Source organism: Magnolia sinica, chromosome 15, assembly GCF_029962835.1.
Source record: "Magnolia sinica isolate HGM2019 chromosome 15, MsV1, whole genome shotgun sequence".
NCBI classification, from domain to species: Eukaryota; Viridiplantae; Streptophyta; class Magnoliopsida; order Magnoliales; family Magnoliaceae; genus Magnolia; species Magnolia sinica.
This window is the reverse complement of record NC_080587.1, coordinates 10,548,922-10,571,574: the sequence shown is the minus strand read 5'-3', so window position 1 is coordinate 10,571,574 and position 22,653 is coordinate 10,548,922. Positions and strand designations below refer to the sequence as shown.

General features: G+C 40.5%; 1 protein-coding gene across 1 annotated transcript; it reads left to right on the top strand.

Annotated features, from left to right (window-relative positions):
• The first annotated feature begins 3,227 nt into the window (after window positions 1–3,227).
• LOC131226639 (uncharacterized) lies at window positions 3,228–21,842 on the top strand. Its single transcript, XM_058222226.1, has 2 exons — window positions 3,228–3,392; window positions 19,371–21,842. Exon 2 carries the CDS (start codon window positions 19,376–19,378, stop codon window positions 21,338–21,340), a length of 1,965 nt encoding a protein of 654 aa, XP_058078209.1. The 5' UTR covers window positions 3,228–3,392; window positions 19,371–19,375; the 3' UTR covers window positions 21,341–21,842.
• The last annotated feature ends 811 nt before the right edge of the window (window positions 21,843–22,653 follow it).

Here is a 22,653-nt window from a genome sequence, read left to right as displayed (position 1 = left end):
TTGTACGTAATCTAATAGTAACCATAACTAGAATTAGACGAAGATGTAATATAAATCAAGAAATTTTAAGATAAATAATGGTGAAATGTTAGAGTAAAACTTGTAAAATTCAAATGTGGGAAATTAGGGTGCCAAGGATCCACCTGTAGAGATCAGGGGGATTTATGCTTGATTCATAAACACAACTGGATTTAGAGTCTCATCTTCATCTGGTTGGAAGATAATTCATTAAAATCCATATCTGAACTTCCTTCGATCCAGTTTTCAAGAGATGAGAGGTATAAGAATTAGAATTGATTCCATCACAGAACCATGCCCATAAGACGAAACAAACAACAAAATTTAACCAATCCACATCCAATCTAAGGGAGTTATAAACGTTAAGAAGGGTTTCATCATCCAACCATGCCCATGAGACGATGGTGAAGAACAAGGCTCCCACGTTCATAATCCCTATAATGAACAAAACATGCTCAAAGCCATCATAAATCCATTGTAATTTAAGTCACAATAAACCATTAAAGACTAACATTTCATATAATCAAACTATAATGAAATAGAGTTTAGAAACATGAATCAAAACCGTAGAAAACTCCTCATCATGCTACAAACTTCACCTCTTAGTCCTAGCTAAGAGGTTTAGCCTGACGTGATCATGCTAAAGTCTCAGAAAACATAACAAAATAAAGAGGAAAAGAGAGAAAATCTGGCCGTCCCAAGCTCTCTCTGTCTCTTGCTTCTCGTTCATATCCACAGCCACCCACACGTCTCAAAGATGCCTCCACGGCTAATCTCCTCAAAGATATCTCTTCATGCCCTCTCTCTCCCTTTTTATAACATAAGGGGAGTTGGTTGGGTGTAACCTATGTATTAAGAGGCGATGAGGGATGTCTGTGGAGTGTACGAAGTAAATAGCTGTGAAAACACAAAAAGCTTGCTTTTGGAACGCGTTTTGGCAAAAAGGAGTCCAAGAAACCAAGTTTTCCTCCATGGTTAGGGTCCTGGCCCCCTAGTGCGTCGTCTGAACGATTCAGATCATCCAACAGTTCAATGATCGTGGCTCACAACTACCCATAAATCTCGGACGCGTTCGGACGTCCGTTTTAGAAAGTTCCTGCACTGACGTTTTTGGTGGGGCCCAAGTGATGTTTTCGTGAAATTCATCCCGTTCATTGGATTCCTAGTGAAGTTTCAGTAAGAAAAAGAGTAGTTTTAGTCGAGTTTGGTGTGACCCGCTGTATCAAATCTCCTTGTCATTCATCCTGTGTTTTCCGGTGATCCACGTGTGTACGTGTGCATGGGAGCCAAAGGTTAGCATGGTTAGGGTCGTCCCCACCCCCTAGAGCAGATGAATGGTCTAGATCGTCCGTTTGGACAATGGGTGTGGCCCATTATGATCAGCAGGCTTGGACAGGGTGCGTCCATTGGTTCCAGTGCGAGAGGGAGACGGGTCAAGGTGATTGCCTTGACATTCTGGTGCAGCGCGAGTGCGCACACCCCTATGCATGTGCTCCCTAGGTGGGGTCTACTCTTGATGTTTACAATGAATCCATTCTGTCAATCCATTTTGCCACCTCTTTTAAGAGGTTCATACCAAAATTGAAGCATATCCAGATATCAGGTGGGCCCCAAATCAGAGATTTATGGGATGATCTATTTGTTGAAACATTTCTATAAGGATCTAATGGCTGAAATTCAACGTGTACGGTTAATTTAGGGTCCTCAGACCAAATATAAAGTTTCGAGCCAAATGGATTGTGGGAACCCTGTGATCTTACATTCAGGACGACTTTTAGGCCTATTGAACTTCAATTATTTGATTTTCTCGGATCTTTGGTATGTAAATTATTCGATTTTCGTTTCCTGGGATCCATCCCTTACTTTGGTGATTTCTGAGCGTTAAATTCATACTTTTAGTACACTTTTTCAGTCCAGATTCATAAATTCACCTTGCAATACAAATATGATTAAAATATGACATTGAATAATGACATATTCGTAAAATCAGATAATAACTGGGATCTAATATATAATATTTAACCTTCAACACAATTCCTAAAATGACCAGAAAAAAATAAATGAGGGGAATAGATGAAACAAATGCATTTCTTATGCAGCACTGACCAGAGCCACCGGCGGGTGGACTACGTGTAACTCAATACTCTCAGCAAACCGAGTGAACACTACGGGGCTACATTCATTCATGCATTTCATCCGTTTCGTCCGTTCATTTTACCTGATAATTCTAAGGTCTTGGACTAAAAATGAAGTATATACAAATTTCGAGAATAACACAGCACTGGAAACAGTGTGAATCGAACATTTACCGTTGAAAAGTTCCTGGTGTCACAGAAGTTTTAGATCAAGCCGATATTTGTTTCTTTCCCTTCATCAATGCTGCATGATATTATTAACAGGTTTGATGACCAATAAACACCACTTTGGGGCTTAGGAATGTTTCAGCGGTGGAAATCAATATTTCCACTGTTTCTTGTGGTATCGTCCACTTGAGCTCTGTATATGCTCTAATTTTCGGTTCAAACTCTAAAATGATATCTGGAAAAACGGATGGACGGCGTAGATAAACCAAATGCAATCACGGGGGCCTTACTCAGTAAGATAAGATCATACCGACTCAGTACGCAATTCGATTCTTCTACGGGAACGCGGATTGCGTCTTACCCCTGCCCGGCTCCAACTGGGAACAGGCAGGAGCCTGGAGTGGCCAGTGATGTATAAATTTTATCCACACCGTTCATCCATTTTTAGTTATTATTTCATGATATAATACCAAAAATAAGTAAAATCCAAGAGACAGTTCGACCACATAATAGTGACTAAACTCTTACCGTTGAAAACTTCTTAAAGGCCACAGAAGTTTTAGATCAAGTTGATATGTGTTTTATCTCTTCATCTATGTCCATGTAACTTGATGAATAGGTTGGATGGAAAATAAGCATAACAGTGTGCCCTTAAAAAGTTTCAACGGTGAGAATTATTATCACCGCTGTTTCCTTTGGTGTGGTCCACTTGGTCGTTGTATCTGCCTTATTTTATGTTATGAAGCTGAAATGATACGGAAGAATTAATGGACGGTGTGGATAAAACCAAAACATCACAGTGGCTACTCAAAGTTCGTGTCCGTTCCTAGCTGGAGACGAGCGGGGTACGACGAATCCGCGTTCTTTCAACCTACCTTCTCTATGTAGACTTTCTCAGCTGCTCCACAACCGCACGTGACTATCACGTGCCTGGATTCTATCCCCGCTAATAAGAGAGCCGCGAAAAGAAAACCCTTCCGCCCCTCCTCTCCTTCCTCTCTCTCTCTCAATCGCTGCTGCTGCTGATTTCGTTTTTCAGAAATCTCCTGCATCCGATCTCTCCGATCACAGGCAAGTCTGCTGAAATCTCTCTCTATTTTTATTCATTTTTCCTTTTTTTTTTTTGTTTTTGTTTTTTCTGCAATTTTCTATTAAAATCGAGCTTCATCTGATTCATTTCTCTTGTATTGGATTTCAAACTCTGATATATTTCCATCGATATCTTTTTATAGCACTTTTTGCTTTTCTCTATACACATGTTTTTTCTGTTAGAGAATTTCCGTAGTCAAAAGTCGGTGATTAGGGTTTTCTGTTTTCTTATTTTGATGTCTTAGGATTTTATTTTTATTTTTCTGGAAACGGATATTTACAGCCCCTTTTTTTGATACACACCCCTTTTTTCTACTATTGGGATTAGAATGAGGTAACTGATCACGTACACGCAAGGTTCCACGAGTCGTCGTTCCGTGTGGGAGCACATCTCCTACCAACACGACAGTTGTGTGGCCCACCATGAAGATCGCCTGGGGCAGAAGTCAGGTAGTTACTTTCATCAGGTGGGCCACACCATTGGAATCAATGGACAACTGATGGTCTGACTCAATTTGCTGGTGTGGCCCACCTAGTTAGTGGATCGCCCTGATTTTTGAGAAGGGTGATCTTGATGGTGGGCCCAACTGTTTTTAACGTGCATTGGTGTCCTATGAAAGTGGCGTGTTAGCGGGAAAAGATGGCAGGCTATCACAAGTTGCAGTGCAATTGCCTTTATGCGATCTGTTCTATTAGAAATAATGCAGTTTCTGGTACTATTCTAAGGGAAGTAATCTTGTAGGGCTATCTTGGTACAGTAGATGTGGCAGGGTGATGTGTCAATCAGGACTGTCCATCTTGTGGGCTTTATTACGAATGGCTTATTTTTCAGAAATCATGCTTATCCAAGGTCATAGCCTTCAGCTCTCTCCACTGCTGTTGCTTTGAAGCCACTGTTCAGATATCTAGTGTAGTTAAAGTTGTGCCAAGTAAGCACCATGGCAAGTGCATTGGTGTTTTGGGTCAATTACTGCTTTATTGGGCCCCATGTAAAGTGCTGACTCAAGTGTGCACATAGGTGCTCCAAAGTGCTGCTACAAAAGTTGTGTTGTACCTCAAAAGTAAATTTTTCAAGGTATTTTGATAGCCGTTAAGGGTGGAAACACTTTGGGGGGGGTGTGCGGCTGTTGGAAACCCTCCTTGGATGCTTTCTGTTTCTTTTTAAATTAAAGCTTGATTTTGTAAAAAAGCCTCCTCCCAATTTTTTATTTTTTTATTTTTTACATGAAGTCATGAGACCACCTTGATTTCTTTTTTCTATCATATTTTTAAGCACTACATTTGACTTTTGAAAGCAATTTGAGCTTCCATTTTGTGGTGTATGCAGTGTGATTGTACAAGAGATTAAAGACGGATCTGGGATTTTGGGGGAATTGGAAAATTTAGGTTAGATGATTTGGGATTTTGAAAAATCAGATTGAAGTTTGGAGAATTTAGGTATTTTGGCATAATTGTGATTTTGTGTTGGGTATGTGGGTGAGTTGTAGTTGGAAAATGTAGATTTAGGATTTGGGGAGATTGAGAATTAGTGCTTTGTTAGGGGAACTTAGTAAAAAAATGGGAGTTGGGGTTTTGGGTTAAGAGGGATAGGCAATTTTATGGAATAGGATTTTTAGGTTTGGAAATTGGGGAATTAGAAAGTCTAGGGTTTTGTTCATTGGAATGTTTGAGTCTACACAAGTTTTTGGAAGTTGGTTCTAAAAAAATCAATACATAACATTTATGGCATAAAACAAATTAAGAAAATGTGCTTGGATTCTCTAGGCATGCACCCAGGCATTTTGGATGTTGCACCTGTTGTGCACTTAGGAGTTTTGGGCATTGCACCTATAATGAGCATAGCACTTTTAACTCCATGATTCTATCGTCATTCAATCTATTTGTATGATTGTATCTTGAATTATTTTCCATTTATTGTATGTACCACTAAATGGATAGTCCCAATTAACACGAGCACACTGGCAAGTGTCCGTTGAGAGATGGCTCTACTCAAGGTGTCCTGTATTCGTTACGATACGGCCGTATCGGCCGATACGTAACAGTAACGGCCGACACCATTACGTGATACGGGGTCAAAATGGGTACCCCCCGATTTTGTGACCGTAACGGCCAAAAAAGAAAAAAATAGGGGAAAAAAACCATACTTTTTTTTTTCCTTCTTCTCATTCTTCTCCTTCTTCTTCCTCCTCTTCTTCTTCTCGGACCGCTGTGGTTGCGGCCCTGCTGCGGGCCTCCTCCTCCTCCTCCTCCTCTCTCTCTCTCTCTCTCTCTCTCTCTCTCTCTCCCTCTTCTTTCCCTCCTTTTCTTTTCGGTTTCCCTCTCTCTCCCTTCTTTTTCATTTCGTATCGGAAAAAGAAAATTGGAAGCGGATTTGCTAGTGTACCACACACCAGCTATATAGCTGTTGTAGATACGTGTCATGCTAAGACGAGCGCTGACACTCCTCGAGCTCTGAGTTGTACGAATGGTTCAAAGGAGATCAAAGTTACATGGGCTCCACAGTGATGTATTTATTATATCTACACTATTCATCTATTTTTAGAGATCATTTTAGAGCATTATCCAAAAAATGAATCATATCCTAAGATCGTTTGGACCACACCAAAAATAGCAACGGAGATAATGATTTTCACCGTTAAACGATTCGTAGGCCCCACCATAACGTTTATTTTCCATCCAATCTGTTCATAAGGTCAAAAAGACCTGAATGAAGAGGAAAAACAAATTTCATATTGATGCAAAAGTTCTGTGATCCCAAAAAATGTTCAATCCCCTACTGCTTTTTGCAGTGTGGTCCACTTGATAATTAGATCTGTATTATTTTTGGTGTCAAGCCTTAAGACGAGCTCGTCAAATGAATGGACGGTTTAGATATAACACATACCTCATGATCAGACTCACAGGACTTGCTGACGTCAAATGAATGGACTGCGTACGAGTTACGCAGCATGTCGCACAAGTTAATAAAATGTACATGTGCCATGTGGGCCCCACTATGATGTATGTATTTTATCCATGTTGTCCATCCATTTTGCCACATCATTTTAGGTTGTGATTCAAAAAATTAGTAAGATCCAAATCTCAAGTGGACGACAGCATAGGAAACAGTGGTTATAGAATGCTCACCATTAAAAATTTCTTAGGGTCCACTGTAATGTTTATTTTCCATCTAACCTGTTAATAGGGTCACACTGACGTGGATGAAGGGAAAGCACACATGTCAGCTTGATCTAAAACTTTTGTGGCCCTAATAAATTTTTAATGGTGGTCGTTTAATTATTGTTGTTTCTTATGGTGCGGTCCACCTGAGCTTTGGATCTGCCTCATTTTTGGGCTCATGCCCTAAAATTATTTGGCAAAATGGATGGACGGTGTGGATGTAACACATTCATCACGAGTGGGGTCCAAAAAACTTTGACACTCGTGTGCTACACTTCACAATCCGAGTCCTACCTAATTCGGGCCCTTAAAAAATTGTACATGAGACATGTATTAACTTAAAATTTACCAATGAAATTATGGATTGTAATTGCTAACTCAAAATGCCAAAATCAAATTGTTTGAATAGTTTTAATTGTTAATTTGTGGACGCTTATTTTTTAAAATAGGGCCTTTTGATTTTTTTTTTCATGATTCACTATCCAATAAATGTCCACCAATTCACAAGTGGGATAATGTCCAATAAATTGCATGGATTTGAGGCTGATTTGGGGCATGGATTGGTCCTCCAAGTCAGCCCCAAATTGGCAACGCGATCTACCTGAATTTAATTTCATTTTTTAAAAGAACTATTGGGAGAAATGATATCAAATTGTTAAGTATATAAATTAGATAATTAGAAAATTAAATATATGAATTTTGTAGTCAAATTCAGGTTATCTGGTTCATAAATTCATCAGACAGTCTGATACAGCTTCTCACCAAAGAGTGGACCGTTACACTACCATAAACATGTTCCAATTTATAAATGAATGCATATTTGGAATGCTTAGAATATTCCGGATTTAATCCATATTTTTTCATATTTTTTTGGCAAAAAAAATAAATTTTGCACCGTTATGGGCTGTTACGCCCCTGTATCGCCGTTACACCCCCGTATCCGTATCCGTATCGGAGGACACCGTTACGCCAACCAATATCGATATGGGATATACTTTGCTTCTTTAGGCTCTTTTGTATCATCTTCCTTATTATGATATTGGGTGCATGTATTGAACTATAAAATTTTTCCAAGTCAATGTGAAAGTTTGGGTTATGATTTTCAATTATTATCATTGATTTTGGGCCATGTTTGGAAACATGGATTCCATGCCAAATAATAGAAAAGGAAAAGTGTTCTTCCTTTGATGTGACAACTTGTGTTGTTTGGATGGCCAAGAAAAGGGTAGAATCTTGCAAGCAATCATTACACTTCTCCATAATTTGGATTCCTGGCACAAGAAGCTAGGCAACTTTTGTCAGAGGAATATGAGACTTAACACTTGCTATCCAAACAAGAACTCTAAACTTTGAATCCATGTTTCAATAGTTCTCATGGAAAAATCACCATTGAATAATTATTATATTACTCTCTTTCTTTTCCATTGGATTCCATGTATCCAAACATTCCCTTGATGTTTTGGATGTGGGTTTGTTGGAACGGATATCGACACCCCCTCCTTTTTGTACACTCAACTGTTATTACTTCTACTGGGATTATAAGAAGACAACATCGATACTATTCTAAATACCAGAAGTAGAAAGAAGGGCATATGTGTCATCAATCATCATAACGTGCACCTCCCTCTTTTGTTCTTTCTCTTTTCATGCACATGCAGTAAGTGCATAATGGGAAATTCATAAGATTTACTTTGATGGTTGCATAATAGATGTATTTTGGTATTAGATTTGATGTGTTTTTTAGATGGGACATCAACTAGATGCATTTTAATGCTACTATGTGCTTGGTCCTCTAGATCATTTGGCCACGTGTATTGTGGTTATGTTGTTGTGCAGAAAATATAATTTTTGGTCAAGCAATTTGCTCGGCCCAAGAAATTGTTCATTCAGGCCCATCATGTGGCGATCCACTGTTCATATGGCAGGCACCATCTTGATGAGATTTGCTCCATTGGATAATAAAATCTTGTTGGTTCGGCCCATCTGTTTCCCCGGTTTATGTTGGCTTGGGTATGTAGTTGTCCATTTGTGAGCTGCCAATCAGATGGGTAGGATCATTTGGACAATTGTCAGTTGTTGGCTATTCATGGGCTACTAATTGAAAGGGTAGGATCACCGAAAAGTGGAGTTATTGGGGCATTGCTCGTCATGATGACGCCACTGCATGGATGACGTAGGTCACAAAAGGTAGCCCTCCTACGGAAGATGCTGGCTTCCTATGAAAGATGTTTCTTCTTTCAACTGAGCATCATTTAGTGGTTCTTGTTGATGAACTGAGGCTGTTGTTTTGTAACATGGATTATGTTTGTGTTTTTCTGGATTGATATATTTTTTTCGATTGAAACATGAGATTAGTTTTTTGTTTCTCTTTGTTTTTTTTTTTTCCCCTCTTTTTTTTTTTTTTTTTTCTTTTTGTGCATAATGGTGGGTTGTGGTTTATTGTTGAAATCTGTCTGTTCATGACGTTTTTCTAGTTGTCGTAAAGCTGGAAGTTGAGATAATTATTATTTTTTGTCTCTTTGATTCCTTTCTTTACCAACCCCAATTAATTGGGATAAGGCTTAACAAGGTATTTTGTAACGGTAACGGTGGCCGTAACAGCCATCACCATTACCTTTATGATAATGGTGGTAACGGCCTTTACGGTTCCTCTAACGACTGTTATAGGCTGTTTTTTATTTTTATTTTTATTTTATTTTTTATTTTTAATTGAAAATAAAAACCCTGAAAAACCTATATCAGCCCGGAATGGACCGTTACGGTCTTTACGGGGGGCACAATGGACTGTTATGGGGCTGTTATGGCCTTTACGGGGGGTGTAATAGGCCATTACAAGGGTTATGACAACCGTCACAAGTCCTTTTTTCATAACAACCTTGTAATGTGCAAAGGTTGCCACCATTACCTTTACATAACGACTTTTATGACCATTACAGCACATCATGAGGCTTAGATGATGATGATGATTCCTTTTTCTTTTTTGTCTTCTCGTGATGACGATTTGTTGGATTTGGTGGCCTGGATTTTTTTGGAAAGATACTGATTTTATTGAGGCCACAAGGGGCCTAGAAAGGCAATTTTGTCGATGGCTTTATGGTTAAAGCAAGGGGTCAGGAATCCAAAATGAGCTTGAAACTGGAGAATAATGAAGGGATGAGACTTCCTCGTCTCTCCATAGTTCTCTTTGAATCAATCAAAATTTGATTAAAATGTTAAACTTTTAGGGCGTGTTTGTTTTTGTATTTCACAAGCATTTGCACTCTCCCTGAGCATTTATTACATGCTCAGGGAAATGCGTTGGGTTTGTGACCGAGCATCATCACGAAATCACTTGTTTGAAAAAATCGTGCGGGATTGCAAATGCCGTTTCCCTCGTTTGTTTTCGGACGTTGATTGGGGAAACGAGCGCGGGATTTGAGCAAAAGATTGGGTTGGCCCCACCAGTTAGTAGCGAGACTCTCTCCCAAGTTTATTCACAACCAACATATGTGGGCCTCACCATGATGTATGTTTCGTATCCACACCGTCCATCCATCTAGAGAGATCATTTTAGGGTAATATTGAAAGAATGAATCACATCCAAAACTCTAGTTGACCCCACCACAGAAAACAGTGGGGAGAGTGACACCACCGTTAAAAACTTTTGAAGGCCAGAATAGTTTTCGATCAAGGTGATATTTGTGTTTTCCCTTCTTCAATGTCTTCCACACCTGTGTTGAGAACGGTAGAGCTCCACCGTACAGTCTTCGACACCTGTGATTATGAAGCAGGGGATTCGATTAGAAGATCAAACCGTCCATGTAGAGTGCACATGCAAGGAAGAAGAGGAGGGAGTAATGTCAGAGAGTACCTGCGAGGGAGTCTTGTGGTGGAAGGTGGTTCCTGTGTAAGGCTGGACCCAACCACATATAGAAGGTGAAGGCGTCCATGAAAGACTCTCGCGGACTACCAAGACCTCAATCAGTCTTGTCTAAAACTTCCGAGAGATCTCCGAAGATTTCCTGGGAAATCTCCTCTTTCCCACGGAAATCTCCTCTGCGAGAGGGATTTTCAAATGTACAAACCGGCCGGCATTTACTCCCGCTGTCAAACATGCGAATGGGTCATGAAGACCCATTTCGCGGTGAATTCACTGCGAGTTAAAAAAACAAACAGGCCCTTAGTGCAAGGGAGTGCATTTAATAACATATACACATTTATCTTGAAGGTCCAAACCATACTTGTCTCAACTGGTGATTTAAAAGAATATCTCAAAATAAGTTAATACTAAGCAGCTTTGGTTTCTACCTAAACAAAAGTATTAAGTTCAATTCAATACTCACTAACTTAAATTAGTAAAGAAAAATGTTTCTAGATATTCCTAGATTACCTATTTTCTATGGTCATTGGTCACTTGCAAAGATGGTGATGATAAGCCAATCCCTAGTAGTTGGTAACTAGGATGGATGATGACATCAATAATGACAATTGTTCACTTGCAAAATGTTGGATTTGGATTGCATCTTGTTATTTATCTTTTAAGGTGGTGTGTTGCTTTTAGATGATATTTTCATGGAAAATAAAGATAGAACCATGGTGTACCGTAATGGCCATTACGGGGTCGTAAAAGTTGTTATGTAAAGGTAACAATGGTAGCCGTTACACGTTACGGGGTTGTAATGGCCATTATGAAAAAAAAAGACCCATAAAGGTCATATGGTTCATTATGGGGCTAATATGGTTTTTTTTTTTTTAATAAATAATTTTAAAAAATAGATCGCCACTGCCATTACAATCCTATAGTAAAAGTAACGGTGGTGGTCACTACGGCCACCGTCATTGTTACGGAATACCTTGGATAGAACTGAATCTACAAGGGAAATATATGAAATTGATGATTAAATTTCACCTTAAGATGCTCCAAATCATCAACACTCCTTAAAGACACGCTTTCTAGTTTTTTCCTTCGATCGTATTCCTAAAGAGGCTAATTAGATGGATGTCCTTGCTAAGAGAGTATTCTTCATGTATCTCTATATTTATGGTGATGTGTGCCCATTGTCTTAATGGATAGTTTCTCTTTCTTCTAATAAGATTGTATTGCTCTTCAAAGAGAAGAAGAAGAAGAAGAAGCATGCCCGTGGTGTTAATGGATAGCTTTCCTTTCTTCTAATAAAATTGTTTGCTTATCAAGAAGAAGAAGAAGAAGGATCTCTATTTTAGCATGGTGTATGTAGCCCTTACATATAAAGGCACATATGGCATTTGGTGGGACATGTGGACCCCACCGCCTAATCGGTCGGTATTTTTTGACCATCCGATTGATCCAGTGGGTCCCAGACAATCCAACCACAAGTAATGGTCTGATTTGGGACCATGCAGCGATGCAATGGCCTGCCTTGTAGCATATCTTGTTTATGATTTTTTTTTTTTTAAATATAGAATCAATAAAGATTTATTAAAGAAATGCAACAAGGCGGTGCAAGGTACAACCCGAGCAAACTATACAAAGCACAATTCACAATCCTTCAAATAGAATGCCCACCCTAATACATCAATGTTTATTTTCCGTATTACCTCTCCCATTGACCCACTTATATTTTGGAAACACAGACTCTTCCTCTCCCTCCAGTTTGTCCAAAGAGCCGCCATAAAAGCAAGTCTCCAAGCCGTCTCCAAGCTATTCGACCTTGCTTGTGAAACCCTCCTCTGTGCCAAGCCAAAAGAATATCCTCAATTGTCCCCAGCATAACCTGTGCCATCCAAAGAACTTTGAAACATCCCTCCCACACTCTTTGAGCCAAGGGGCAATAAATGAATAGGTGATTGTCAACAACCTTCATTGGAGATTGTCAATAGTTGGCACTTCCTTCCTTCCCACTAGCTACTTAAAAGTGCAACCTTTTGGAGGGGCACCATAGAACCAAGACTTGGTAGTTCGGTGATGGCACATGCCTGCTAGGGTTTCTCGGAGCACCTTAAGGCACGTTTGGGAGCTTGTAAATGGAGGTGAATGGGAAATGGAATTGGAGGTGAATGACTTACTCAATTGTGTTTGGATGGGAGTAAATGAAATGCGTTTGAAATTCAAATATTTTGTTTGGATGGAAGTAAATGAGAGGAATTGGAATGCATTGGAATTTTCCAATATATTCACAAGAACATATGTGATATTCCAAATCAACTTTAATTATCTCAAATTTGTTTACATATGTGATATTTAACAGATTGATTGTAATATGTGATGTTCATCATTGGTACTATGGTGTCCGTCCTTGAGTGGCAGTATTCATTTGGTTGGTCGGTCGCAAAAGAATACTTACGATAGACAACTTGTAGAAAAGAGCAATGATTCTTCCTAACATTTGCATGATTTGTATGGCAAATGAAGAGACTATCAATCACCTAATGATCCATTGCCCCCTTGCTGCCAAGGTGTGGAATATATATATATATATATATATATATATATATATATATATATATATATATATATATATATATTTATCGTTATTCCATGTGCTTTGGGCGATGCAGGAAACGGTGGAAGATCTTCTTTGGGCAGGGTTTGTATGGCAAATGAAGAGATTATCGATCACCTAATGATCCATTGCCCCCTTGCTGCCAAGGTGTGGAATATTTTTTTTATCGTTATTCTATGCGCTTTGGGCGATGCAGGAAACGGTGGAAGATCTCCTTTGGGCATGGTAGGGGGGAGGAGTCGGGAAAACCGGTAAAGCTAGGTAGAGACTTCTCATTTTGGTGGTGTTTTGGGATATTGGAGAGCGAGGAATGATTACTGCTTCCAAAATATCCAGCCTAGGGCTGAGAAGATTGTTAGAAGAATCTCCGGATTCTTAAGAGAGTTGGGCATAAATGGGTGTAGTTGGTGTTGTATTCTTTGCTTGTTTTTGCGAGCTTTCTAATAAAATTTTTTGTCAACTTTCAATACACACACACTTTAGCCAAAAACCAGAAAATTTTGAGTCTTAGGAAGGCCACAAACGCCAGGATCACAAAAAGTAACTTGCCAATGCTTTTTAACCGTCCATTTAGATGGCCAACCTTTGGATGGTTTGGATCATTCTATTAGTGTGATTTTAATGATTTAGCCTGTGATTGAATTGTTTTGGAGTATCACTAGCATGCCATGTGTATGGCGGACATGCGCATACCGCCAACTTTGTTTACTCGCGCGACTCTCCAAGGAAGCTCAAGAAGGCATTTCACCTCATTTACTTCCAAAATCCTCTCTCGTAGAGAGGTTTTCGTTTACATGCCTATTTACTCCCATTTCATTTCATATCCATGCATTTACTTTCATCCAAACACACCTCAAATCCCATTTACCTCCATTTACTCCCAAGTCCCTCCATTTGCCTTCATTAACTACCATCCAAACAGCCCCTTATAGGAGGATCACATAGAAAACTGGCCCAATTTGTGGAACTTCCCCATCATCATAGCCCTCACCCCCATTATTGGAGAGCAACCATGAAGTTTCTTCAGAAGCCTAATGAGCTCCTCCACCTCTTCATCCCTTAGATTCCTTTGACAATGAGGCAGCAAAACCACCTCACCCCCGCAATATGAGAAGCACCGAACAACTGGAACATTTGCCTCCTGAGATAGATGTGCTAGATTTGGAAACTTTGATCGAAGCAGCCTCCTCCCCAAACCATGCATCATCTCAGAACCGGATCATTTCCTCATTGTTTATGATTTTGATGGGATATGCTTGGCTCAATCTCCTTGAGTCCCATTATCAAGAAAAACTCCTGGTAGGCACTCTAGGCGCCTTATGATCTTAGTTAAGTTTCTTATATATAAACTGTAGCTTTCCAAGTTTTTCAGATTGTTTGTGGGGGAGCATTACTCCTGGAGGCTCTCTTTTGGACAATCTGAAACACAAGTGAGAGGGAGTCTTTGGAGCCTCTCTTACGAACAATCTGAAGAACTTGGAAAGCTATGGTTTAGGTTAGGTGCGCATATAGCTCCCCTACACTATGGTTCATTAGGGAGCATTACTCTCTCTCACTCTATTATATATATACGTGCATGTGTGTGTGTATAAATTTTTTTAACGATTTGATTTTTCAACTTCCAAACTCTGGTCTAGGTGTAAATATGGTAAACACGAGTTGTTCCTTAGGTTCAGTGCATATGCTACGTAGTTAGCAAGCATGGAGTATTCATATTCTTTTACTTGTTGATACATATATTGCTATACTTGTTGGATTGCAACTGAAGAAGTTTGTCACATATCTGTTTGGTCTTTTTTTGTGTAGTTGTTCTCTCTATATTGCACCATATGGCTATGGTTATTGAGTACAAAAGGATCTAAGATTGGATCCTACAAACCCAAAATTCTTATGATTTTGACGCCATAAAGATTCTGTGTGTATCAACTGCACTATCTGGTCCCCAGCCTCGATTAAGGAGGGTTGATGTTAGGTGGCCCACATGTGTTGAACTTTGGCCAAGCTTCCACAAGAATTCCTGTTTCAAATCTTGATTGGCAGAACAAAACTCCAAAAGCTGACCCTAAATAGCTGGGTCAAGGCAATGATGATGATATGATAATGGATAGGATGAAGATTCTTTTCAACTCACAAGCATAATAATATTATTCCTTCACAATATTAATGAGCGTGTCTTGTGGCCAATTTTTATTGACCATTCTAGTTAGAAATAACTTGGTCTGTAGTCTATGTGCTAAGCTGATCTAGAGTATAGTCTTAGGGAAGGCGGCCCAAAGGACTAAACTCTGCGGTTCCCCTGTGATGTGTGCATGAGATCCACACCGTCGATTGACCACCATATTTTGATCTTGGAACCAAACTGTCAGCCAAGCCGAGTCTCAGGTGGACCACACCAAGGGGAACAATGAAAATCATGTGTAAAACCTCTAAATGCTGTTGCATGGCCAAGCTGAATTTGGAATGGCCTGATTTGGTGTCCTTCCATCCTCATGGAGTGCACCAGATCATTCCTGGATGGCATTCATGCACCATGAGGGCCCCATATTTGCTAAACATGCTATGGGATCATTCCATATATATCTTTATATAGTTCTATCTGATTTATTATGAGTCTGTTTTTTGTAAAACATATACAAATACCTTACTGCCGTAAAATTTAATTTTATAACATGGTAACTTACCATCTGGTTGAGCTTGTGTGGGGTTCACTGATGTGTGTGTGGCATACAAACTGTGTATCAAGTGGCCCCCTCATGCTGGGCCACCAAAAAGCATCCTGATTAAAAAAGGTCAGTGGGCCACACCATAGTGAACCACGTAAAGTCATGCCTAAAACCTCCAGAATCACATGGTATGGCCCACCTGAATTTTCAATTGGCCATATTTTCAGGTGTCCCTTAGTGGGGCACACCTGCTGATCTAGTTGAATGGCATATACACAATAGTGGGCCCCACAAACTGTGGATTTTTTCTATGGTTGGCACCCCATTACCGTTTTTCCCTGTCGTGTTTTCTTTTGTTACTTCTTTTTAAAGTTTTTTGTGCTCTAAATGGATTCTTCTTAGAAAATAAATGTTTTTAATGATAGGGGGTGTAACCTGTCCCTGCATAGTTGAAGAACTTGAAGTCGTGAATCCATAGCTGCCGTGTAGGGATGTAAACAGGTCAGATATTGTAATATTGGTATCTGATATCTGACTTGGGTATCCGACTTTTTTGGATAATATCTGAATATGTATCAAACAACAAATCAGACATCCAATCAATGCTCGGGCAATCAGATATCCGACTAATCACCTAATTAAATAATTTTAAAAAAAGTTAAACACCTAATAAAATTAGTAAACCCACCCAGAAATGAAAAAAAAAATATTTTCACCATGAATGGCCCACATGATGATCAGATCACCCTAGTTTTTGACGAGTTCCACTTGCATGGTGGGGCGACCCTGATGGACAGTTTGGATGCCTTATAGACATTGCGGTGAGCCCTGCATGCAAAGCAATTGTATAATACGCCCATTTTGCACTTTTGTTTTAACTGTTGTAGTATCAAATTAGCCAGTTGATATTTATGATGCCTAATTAATTAATGAGGTCTCAAGTCCAGCTGGTTGGACCACAAGTTACTGTCCCCCAATTAGATAACTTCCAACTAGTTGAGTGCATGGGACATCCAACTAATCCAATAGCTTGGCCCTACCATGAAGATCACTTTTGAAGCCCCTATGTTTGTGTTCTACTCTAATGACATGACTGCATTTCTTTTAATGCATCATTGATAAAACACTAAAAGAATCAATTAACTTGTCCCATTTTGGAGATGGCTGATACATGCTCGGGGACTTGGAATTAGAACCTTTTTGTGAATGTGATGTGTTTTCATTGTCTTCTTCATTATTATTTTTGGTTTGGGATGTGGGTTTTAGTCATTTTCTCATTATTGGGTTGCTGAAGGTATTTTTGAATTGGTGCATAGTATGCGTGATTGTGTGTGCATCTGTGTGGAGATTAGGTTGGAAGCCAGGCCTTTTATTGTTTTATTATTGGTGTTGTGATTGCTGTGTTGAAATTTTGTCTTAGAAATTTACTTTACTATTATAGTACGAATACTTCCTCTATTTCCTATTACATCAATGAAGTTTACCAATAGGGTTTTGTTTCTGTGGTGAGGGTTTCTGTTGTGAGCTATACAGTTGTCAAGAGGTATGATTTGAGGGCTGGACTACCATGTGCATTTTCCACCGTTTCTGGAATGGTGGGGACTCATCCATTGCACACATGGCATACATGCGCGTCAATCCTTCCAGATCATGGAACTGCAGCACAATGTGGGTGGACCGTGGAGCTTTGCCCACTATTTGTGCTGATCAGATGATCTGAACCATATGATGTCAACCATATTATTTTGCTGCTTACAGTTTCCTTTTTAACTGTCCATTTCATGCATTGGGTGGTTAGGATTGTCCAATCAGGGTGGTTTTCGGGATATGTTCCATCCATTATGAAGAGTACAAATTAAGACCATCTGGATTGACATATATGTGTGCCATGTATACGGTTGATGAGTCACACCACATCCACCATTTGAAAAATGGTAGAAAATGCATTTTGCTGAGACCATGTTTTGATTATTGCTTCATGTTTATTGTGTTGTATTTTCTTCATATTTTGGTTTCAAGGTGTGGTGCATGTGGAAGTTTTGGGAAATGAATCCATGCCTTTACTTTTAAGCATGTAGATGTAGCTTCAAATCCTTTCAGTCTTAGATGTGGAGACTCCAACATTGATGAATCCGTACATCTAATGATGTAGGGATACATCTATCGTACTTTCAACCTGCCACACACACCTTTCCACATGGTATTCTAAACATGGTGTGCCTTAACGCCTGTTATGTAAAAGTAGCGGTGGCAACTGTTACACGTTATGGGATCGTAACAGCCGTTATGAAAAAAAAGATCCCTAACCGCTGTTAGGCCCCCTATAAAGGTCGTAACGGTTCTGTAACAGTCTGTTACAGGGCAGATACAGATTTTTCGGGTTTTTTCCAATAAAAAAATAGACCACAATGGCTGTTATGGCCTGTATCGTAAGGGTAATGGTGGTGGCCGTTACGGCCACCGTTACAGTCACGGAACACATTGAATTCTTAAACACAGGCAAACATTTCAACCTGGTGCACCTGTGATCGTCCAAGCTGTGGATCTGGTGGTCTTGCCATGTAGGGATCTGGCCCAAATGTCAGGTCGGCCAATGCATTGGTTGGGCCAAAATTGTATGAAAACTTCGTGCGGTTTAAAAGTCTTTCAGCAGCCCCGCTTGGTGTGCACTTATGGCCAGCCTGATGGGTGACTGGCCCAATTTTTGACCACTGGATGCATAGTTCGGATGTTCCAGACGTGCCATCTTGGCAGATCTAGAGGTGTTTCTGGGCTGAGCAGACTTCAGATTTGTTCTTATATAACTTTTAGTATACATGAATGGTATTAGTTGTAGCAAAGACATCTGAACTAATAGAAATGTGTTGGAACTAAATTATACTATATAGGGGTTTGCCAACGTCCCCATCTTCATGGGGACTTTAGCCCCAAAAGCTTTTGAATGGTGTGTGGAATGCCCAATCATCAATCGGGACGGCTCATTTAATAGTGCCATTGGGATCAAGCCATGGCACACTGGTCAGATGATCCTAAGTTCCTAACTCTATAAATGAGGCCAATTTGTAACAACTGTCTGTTTTTATGAGCCCTAGATTGCATGGTTAGAATCATCAAACCGAGTGCTACTTTGATATCACAAACAATACAAAGTGGGATCTATTGTATCAATTGTTCAAGATGATGATTGGACCTATTTCGTTTATCCGCTCAATCTCGACTGTCCATTTTTCATATTGTTGATCAGATGCGTAGGATCATCCAACTGTTATTATTTTTTTCACTGTGGCTTGTCCATAGTTGTATGAAAAAAATGGATGGTTCAAATTGATGATTGGGCCTCACATGTTTCAATTTAAAGCTTTGGGAAGCAAAACCCTACTACGTAATAACCATAAAAAGTAAAAAATTAACATTTTTTTTTCCTCCTGAAATCCATGTCTGCCACTTTTCAACATTGTACTCATCCAACCCGTGAGTCTGACAAGGAAAATTTTAGCTGTTTCTGAAACTTCCGTCGTAGCACCTGGAACGAATATTCATGATATTGGCATGAGATTGTAGATAATTCTGAATGATAGCAATTTGCATGCTGTTGTATTTAGGCTTGTTTTGATCATACCTGAAGTAATCTCTAAGAAATCTACAAGCTTTAACATTGATCAATGGTTCTTATACAGATATTATGGATGCCCGGACAAGTTTCCGGCTCATCTCCTATTCATCTGAGATCGTCGATGGACAGCCAATCTATGTTTCATCGAATTGCCTTCCTGTGAAAGCCGCAAAATTTGAACCTGCTGGGCATGCATTTCACGCCACAGCACTTAGACTTCTTGGTTTCTGCGAGGAAGAAGATGCAGATACAGATGATCAGAGTGTCGTGTCAGATGATAAAGGTCAATCTTATATGCCATCATCGGATTCATATAGCACTAAAGGGAAAAAGAAGGGTGGTGAAGGCAAGCAACAGGACCATTATGCATTGTTGGGACTGGCCCATCTGCGGTTTCTGGCGACTGAGGAACAGATACGAAAGAGCTACCGCGAGACCGCCTTGAAGTACCATCCCGACAAGCAGGCCGCCCTTCTTCTTGCTGAGGAAACTGAAGCGGCGAAGCAAGCAAAGAAGGAGGAGATAGAAAATCATTTCAAAGCCGTTCAAGAAGCCTATGAGGTTCTAATAGATCCCGTGAAGAGAAGGATTTATGATTCCACTGATGAGTTTGATGATGAAATCCCGACCGACTGTGCTCCACAGGACTTCTTCAAGGTATATGGGCCTGCTTTTATGAGGAATGGAAGATGGTCTGTTAATCAACCAATCCCACCTTTAGGGGATGAGAAGACACCAATTGGAGAGGTGGATATCTTCTATAATTTCTGGTACGTCTTCAAGAGCTGGAGAGAGTTTCCACATGCAGACGAGTTTGATATTGAGCAAGCCGAGTCCCGTGACCATAAAAGATGGATGGACAGGCAGAACGCGAAGCTGAGAGAAAAGGCTAGGAAGGAAGAGTATGCCCGGGTACGTGCACTTGTTGACAATGCCTATAAGCGGGATCCACGGATCGTTCGACGGAAGGAGGAGGAAAAGGCTGAAAAGCAGAGGAAAAAGGAAGCCAAGTATCTGGCGAAAAAGCTGCAGGAAGAAGAGGCTGCGAGGGCCGCTGAAGAGGAGAGGCGTCAGAAAGAGGAGGAAGAAAAACGAGCTGCAGAGGCCGCTTTGAATCAGAAGAAGCTGAAGGAGAAAGAGAAGAAGCTTCTGCGGAAAGAGAGGACTCGCTTACGTACGCTGTCGGCACCCATTGTATCCAAACGCATGCTCGATCTCTCAGAAAGTGATGTGGAGAGCATATGCATGTCATTTGAGATGGAGCAGTTACGAAATCTATGTAATGAAGCAGAGTGCAAGGAAGGGATTGAGCGGGCACAGCTGCTGAAAGTTGCACTTGCGGCTGAAGGCAGAGAAACTACTAAGCAGAACAGTCCTTCAGAGCCACCCAGTCAGCAACTGAACGGCGCCCCTCCAGTGGTCAAGCTAAATGGCCCATTAAGCAGCTTTGAGAAGCAAGAGAAGCCTTGGGGCAGAGAAGAGATTGAGATGTTGAGGAAAGGCATGCAGAAGTATCCAAAGGGAACGTCTCGGAGGTGGGAGGTTATTTCTGAGTACATCGGTACTGGAAGATCAGTCGAAGAGATTCTCAAAGCAACCAAGACGGTTCTTCTCCAGAAGCCCGACTCGACAAAAGCATTCGACTCTTTTCTAGAAAAGAGAAAGCCGGCTCCATCCATCGTATCGCCTCTCACAACCAGGCTCGAATCAGAAGACAGGCCGCCACCTGCTGATGGCATCGTCGGAAATGGAGCTCCTACAGCAGCACCCGAACAGTCTTCGGGCAGCGGCGGGAGTCACCCGATTCCAGACGGCGCAGCAGCGCCAAATGGTGTTTCTTCGAGTAATGAACAAGATGTGTGGTCTGCCGCCCAACAGAGGGCACTGGTTCAGGCTCTAAAGACGTTCCCGAAGGAAGCGGCCCAGCGGTGGGAGCGTGTGGCTGCTGCAGTCCCTGGGAAGACAGTGAACCAATGCAGGAAGAAGTTTGCTCTCATGAAGGAGAATTTCAGGAGCAAGAAAAATGCAGATTGATTGGGTTTTTTGTGGGGGAGCTGATTCAGGATTCAAAACGGGGAAAAAGAAAAAAAAAAAAGAAGGCCATGTCTCCGCTTACCAAATTAGATATTTTTTTCTTCCTTTTGCAGATAGAATTATAGCGAAATTCGGGGGAGAGCTCTTTCTTTCTGCGACGGCTTTCGTTGTTGCTTTTTGTACACCAATGGTTTCTGTTCGATAGTCTCGATAGGGGAGGAGAATGCTGAGATGGGAGATGGGTTTTGGAGCCAAGCTGCCCGATTCGACATTAAAAGGTATTATATAACGTACTTTCACATGTTTCTGATGCCTGTTAGTTATAGAGTTATCATTATTAGACCACAACACCATTGGGGTTTGTTTGTGATTTTTGTTATGTTGAGGAGAGAAGCTGATCAACGGTGGCAGTTTGTTTTTCATTCGAGTAGCTGCTAACCCACCTGTATGACCTTTCGTATATATCCAATATGCATTGGCAGCTGATGTTGCCTTAAAACCATTATTTTTTTTTTTTCCTGTGCTTTTCTTGATTATTCTCGACACTTGCCTAAGCAGATGTGGAGCTTGCTGGTGTGGGGACCATGGCTTGGTGATCCAAATTGCCAATCTAATCAGACCCACCATGGATGGTGGAACATTCTAATCCTTCGATCCCTGGCCCATATTTTCCACTGAATGTGGTTTTGCTGTTTTCCTTTTTCTTTTACCTTCTATTGGTAGGGTGTGGATTTAAGGCTAGGATATTCATCTGGTAGATTTTTGAGCCATCTCAATCCACTGTGGGGCTGACCATATCAGTTGTCCAATCAGTGATCCATATCAGTCGTCTAATCACTCAGCCTTGTGGCTGTTCGGATGGTTGTAGTTTGTCCTGGGGGAGTTGCAGATGTTGGAGTGGTCGATCCCGATTGATGGGGATCTATTGTTGTTCGGTTACATCCTGATTAGAAATAGAATTTTGGGTTTATATATTTGTTGTTTGGTTGACAGATTTGGCAAACAGAGTAATGGTAAAGGGGGAAAAACACCTGAAAGTAGATTGTCAATGACCGATGGATCCGATCTGATGTTATCAGTCCGATCTAATTTCCCAGATCTGTTTCTAGTAATCGGGTTGGGTCTTCCATTTGGACCTTGTAGCAAAACGAGTCTAGGCGGGTCATCCATCTTGGACCCAAATAAAAATTGGGTCTAGTTAATTTTGATATTAATATTACATATTAATTATTCTAGTGATAGATTGGGGTTTTCCAAACCATCTCATTTCATGTGTCAAACGATCGCATGGGTGTGTCATCTAATCCATCCAT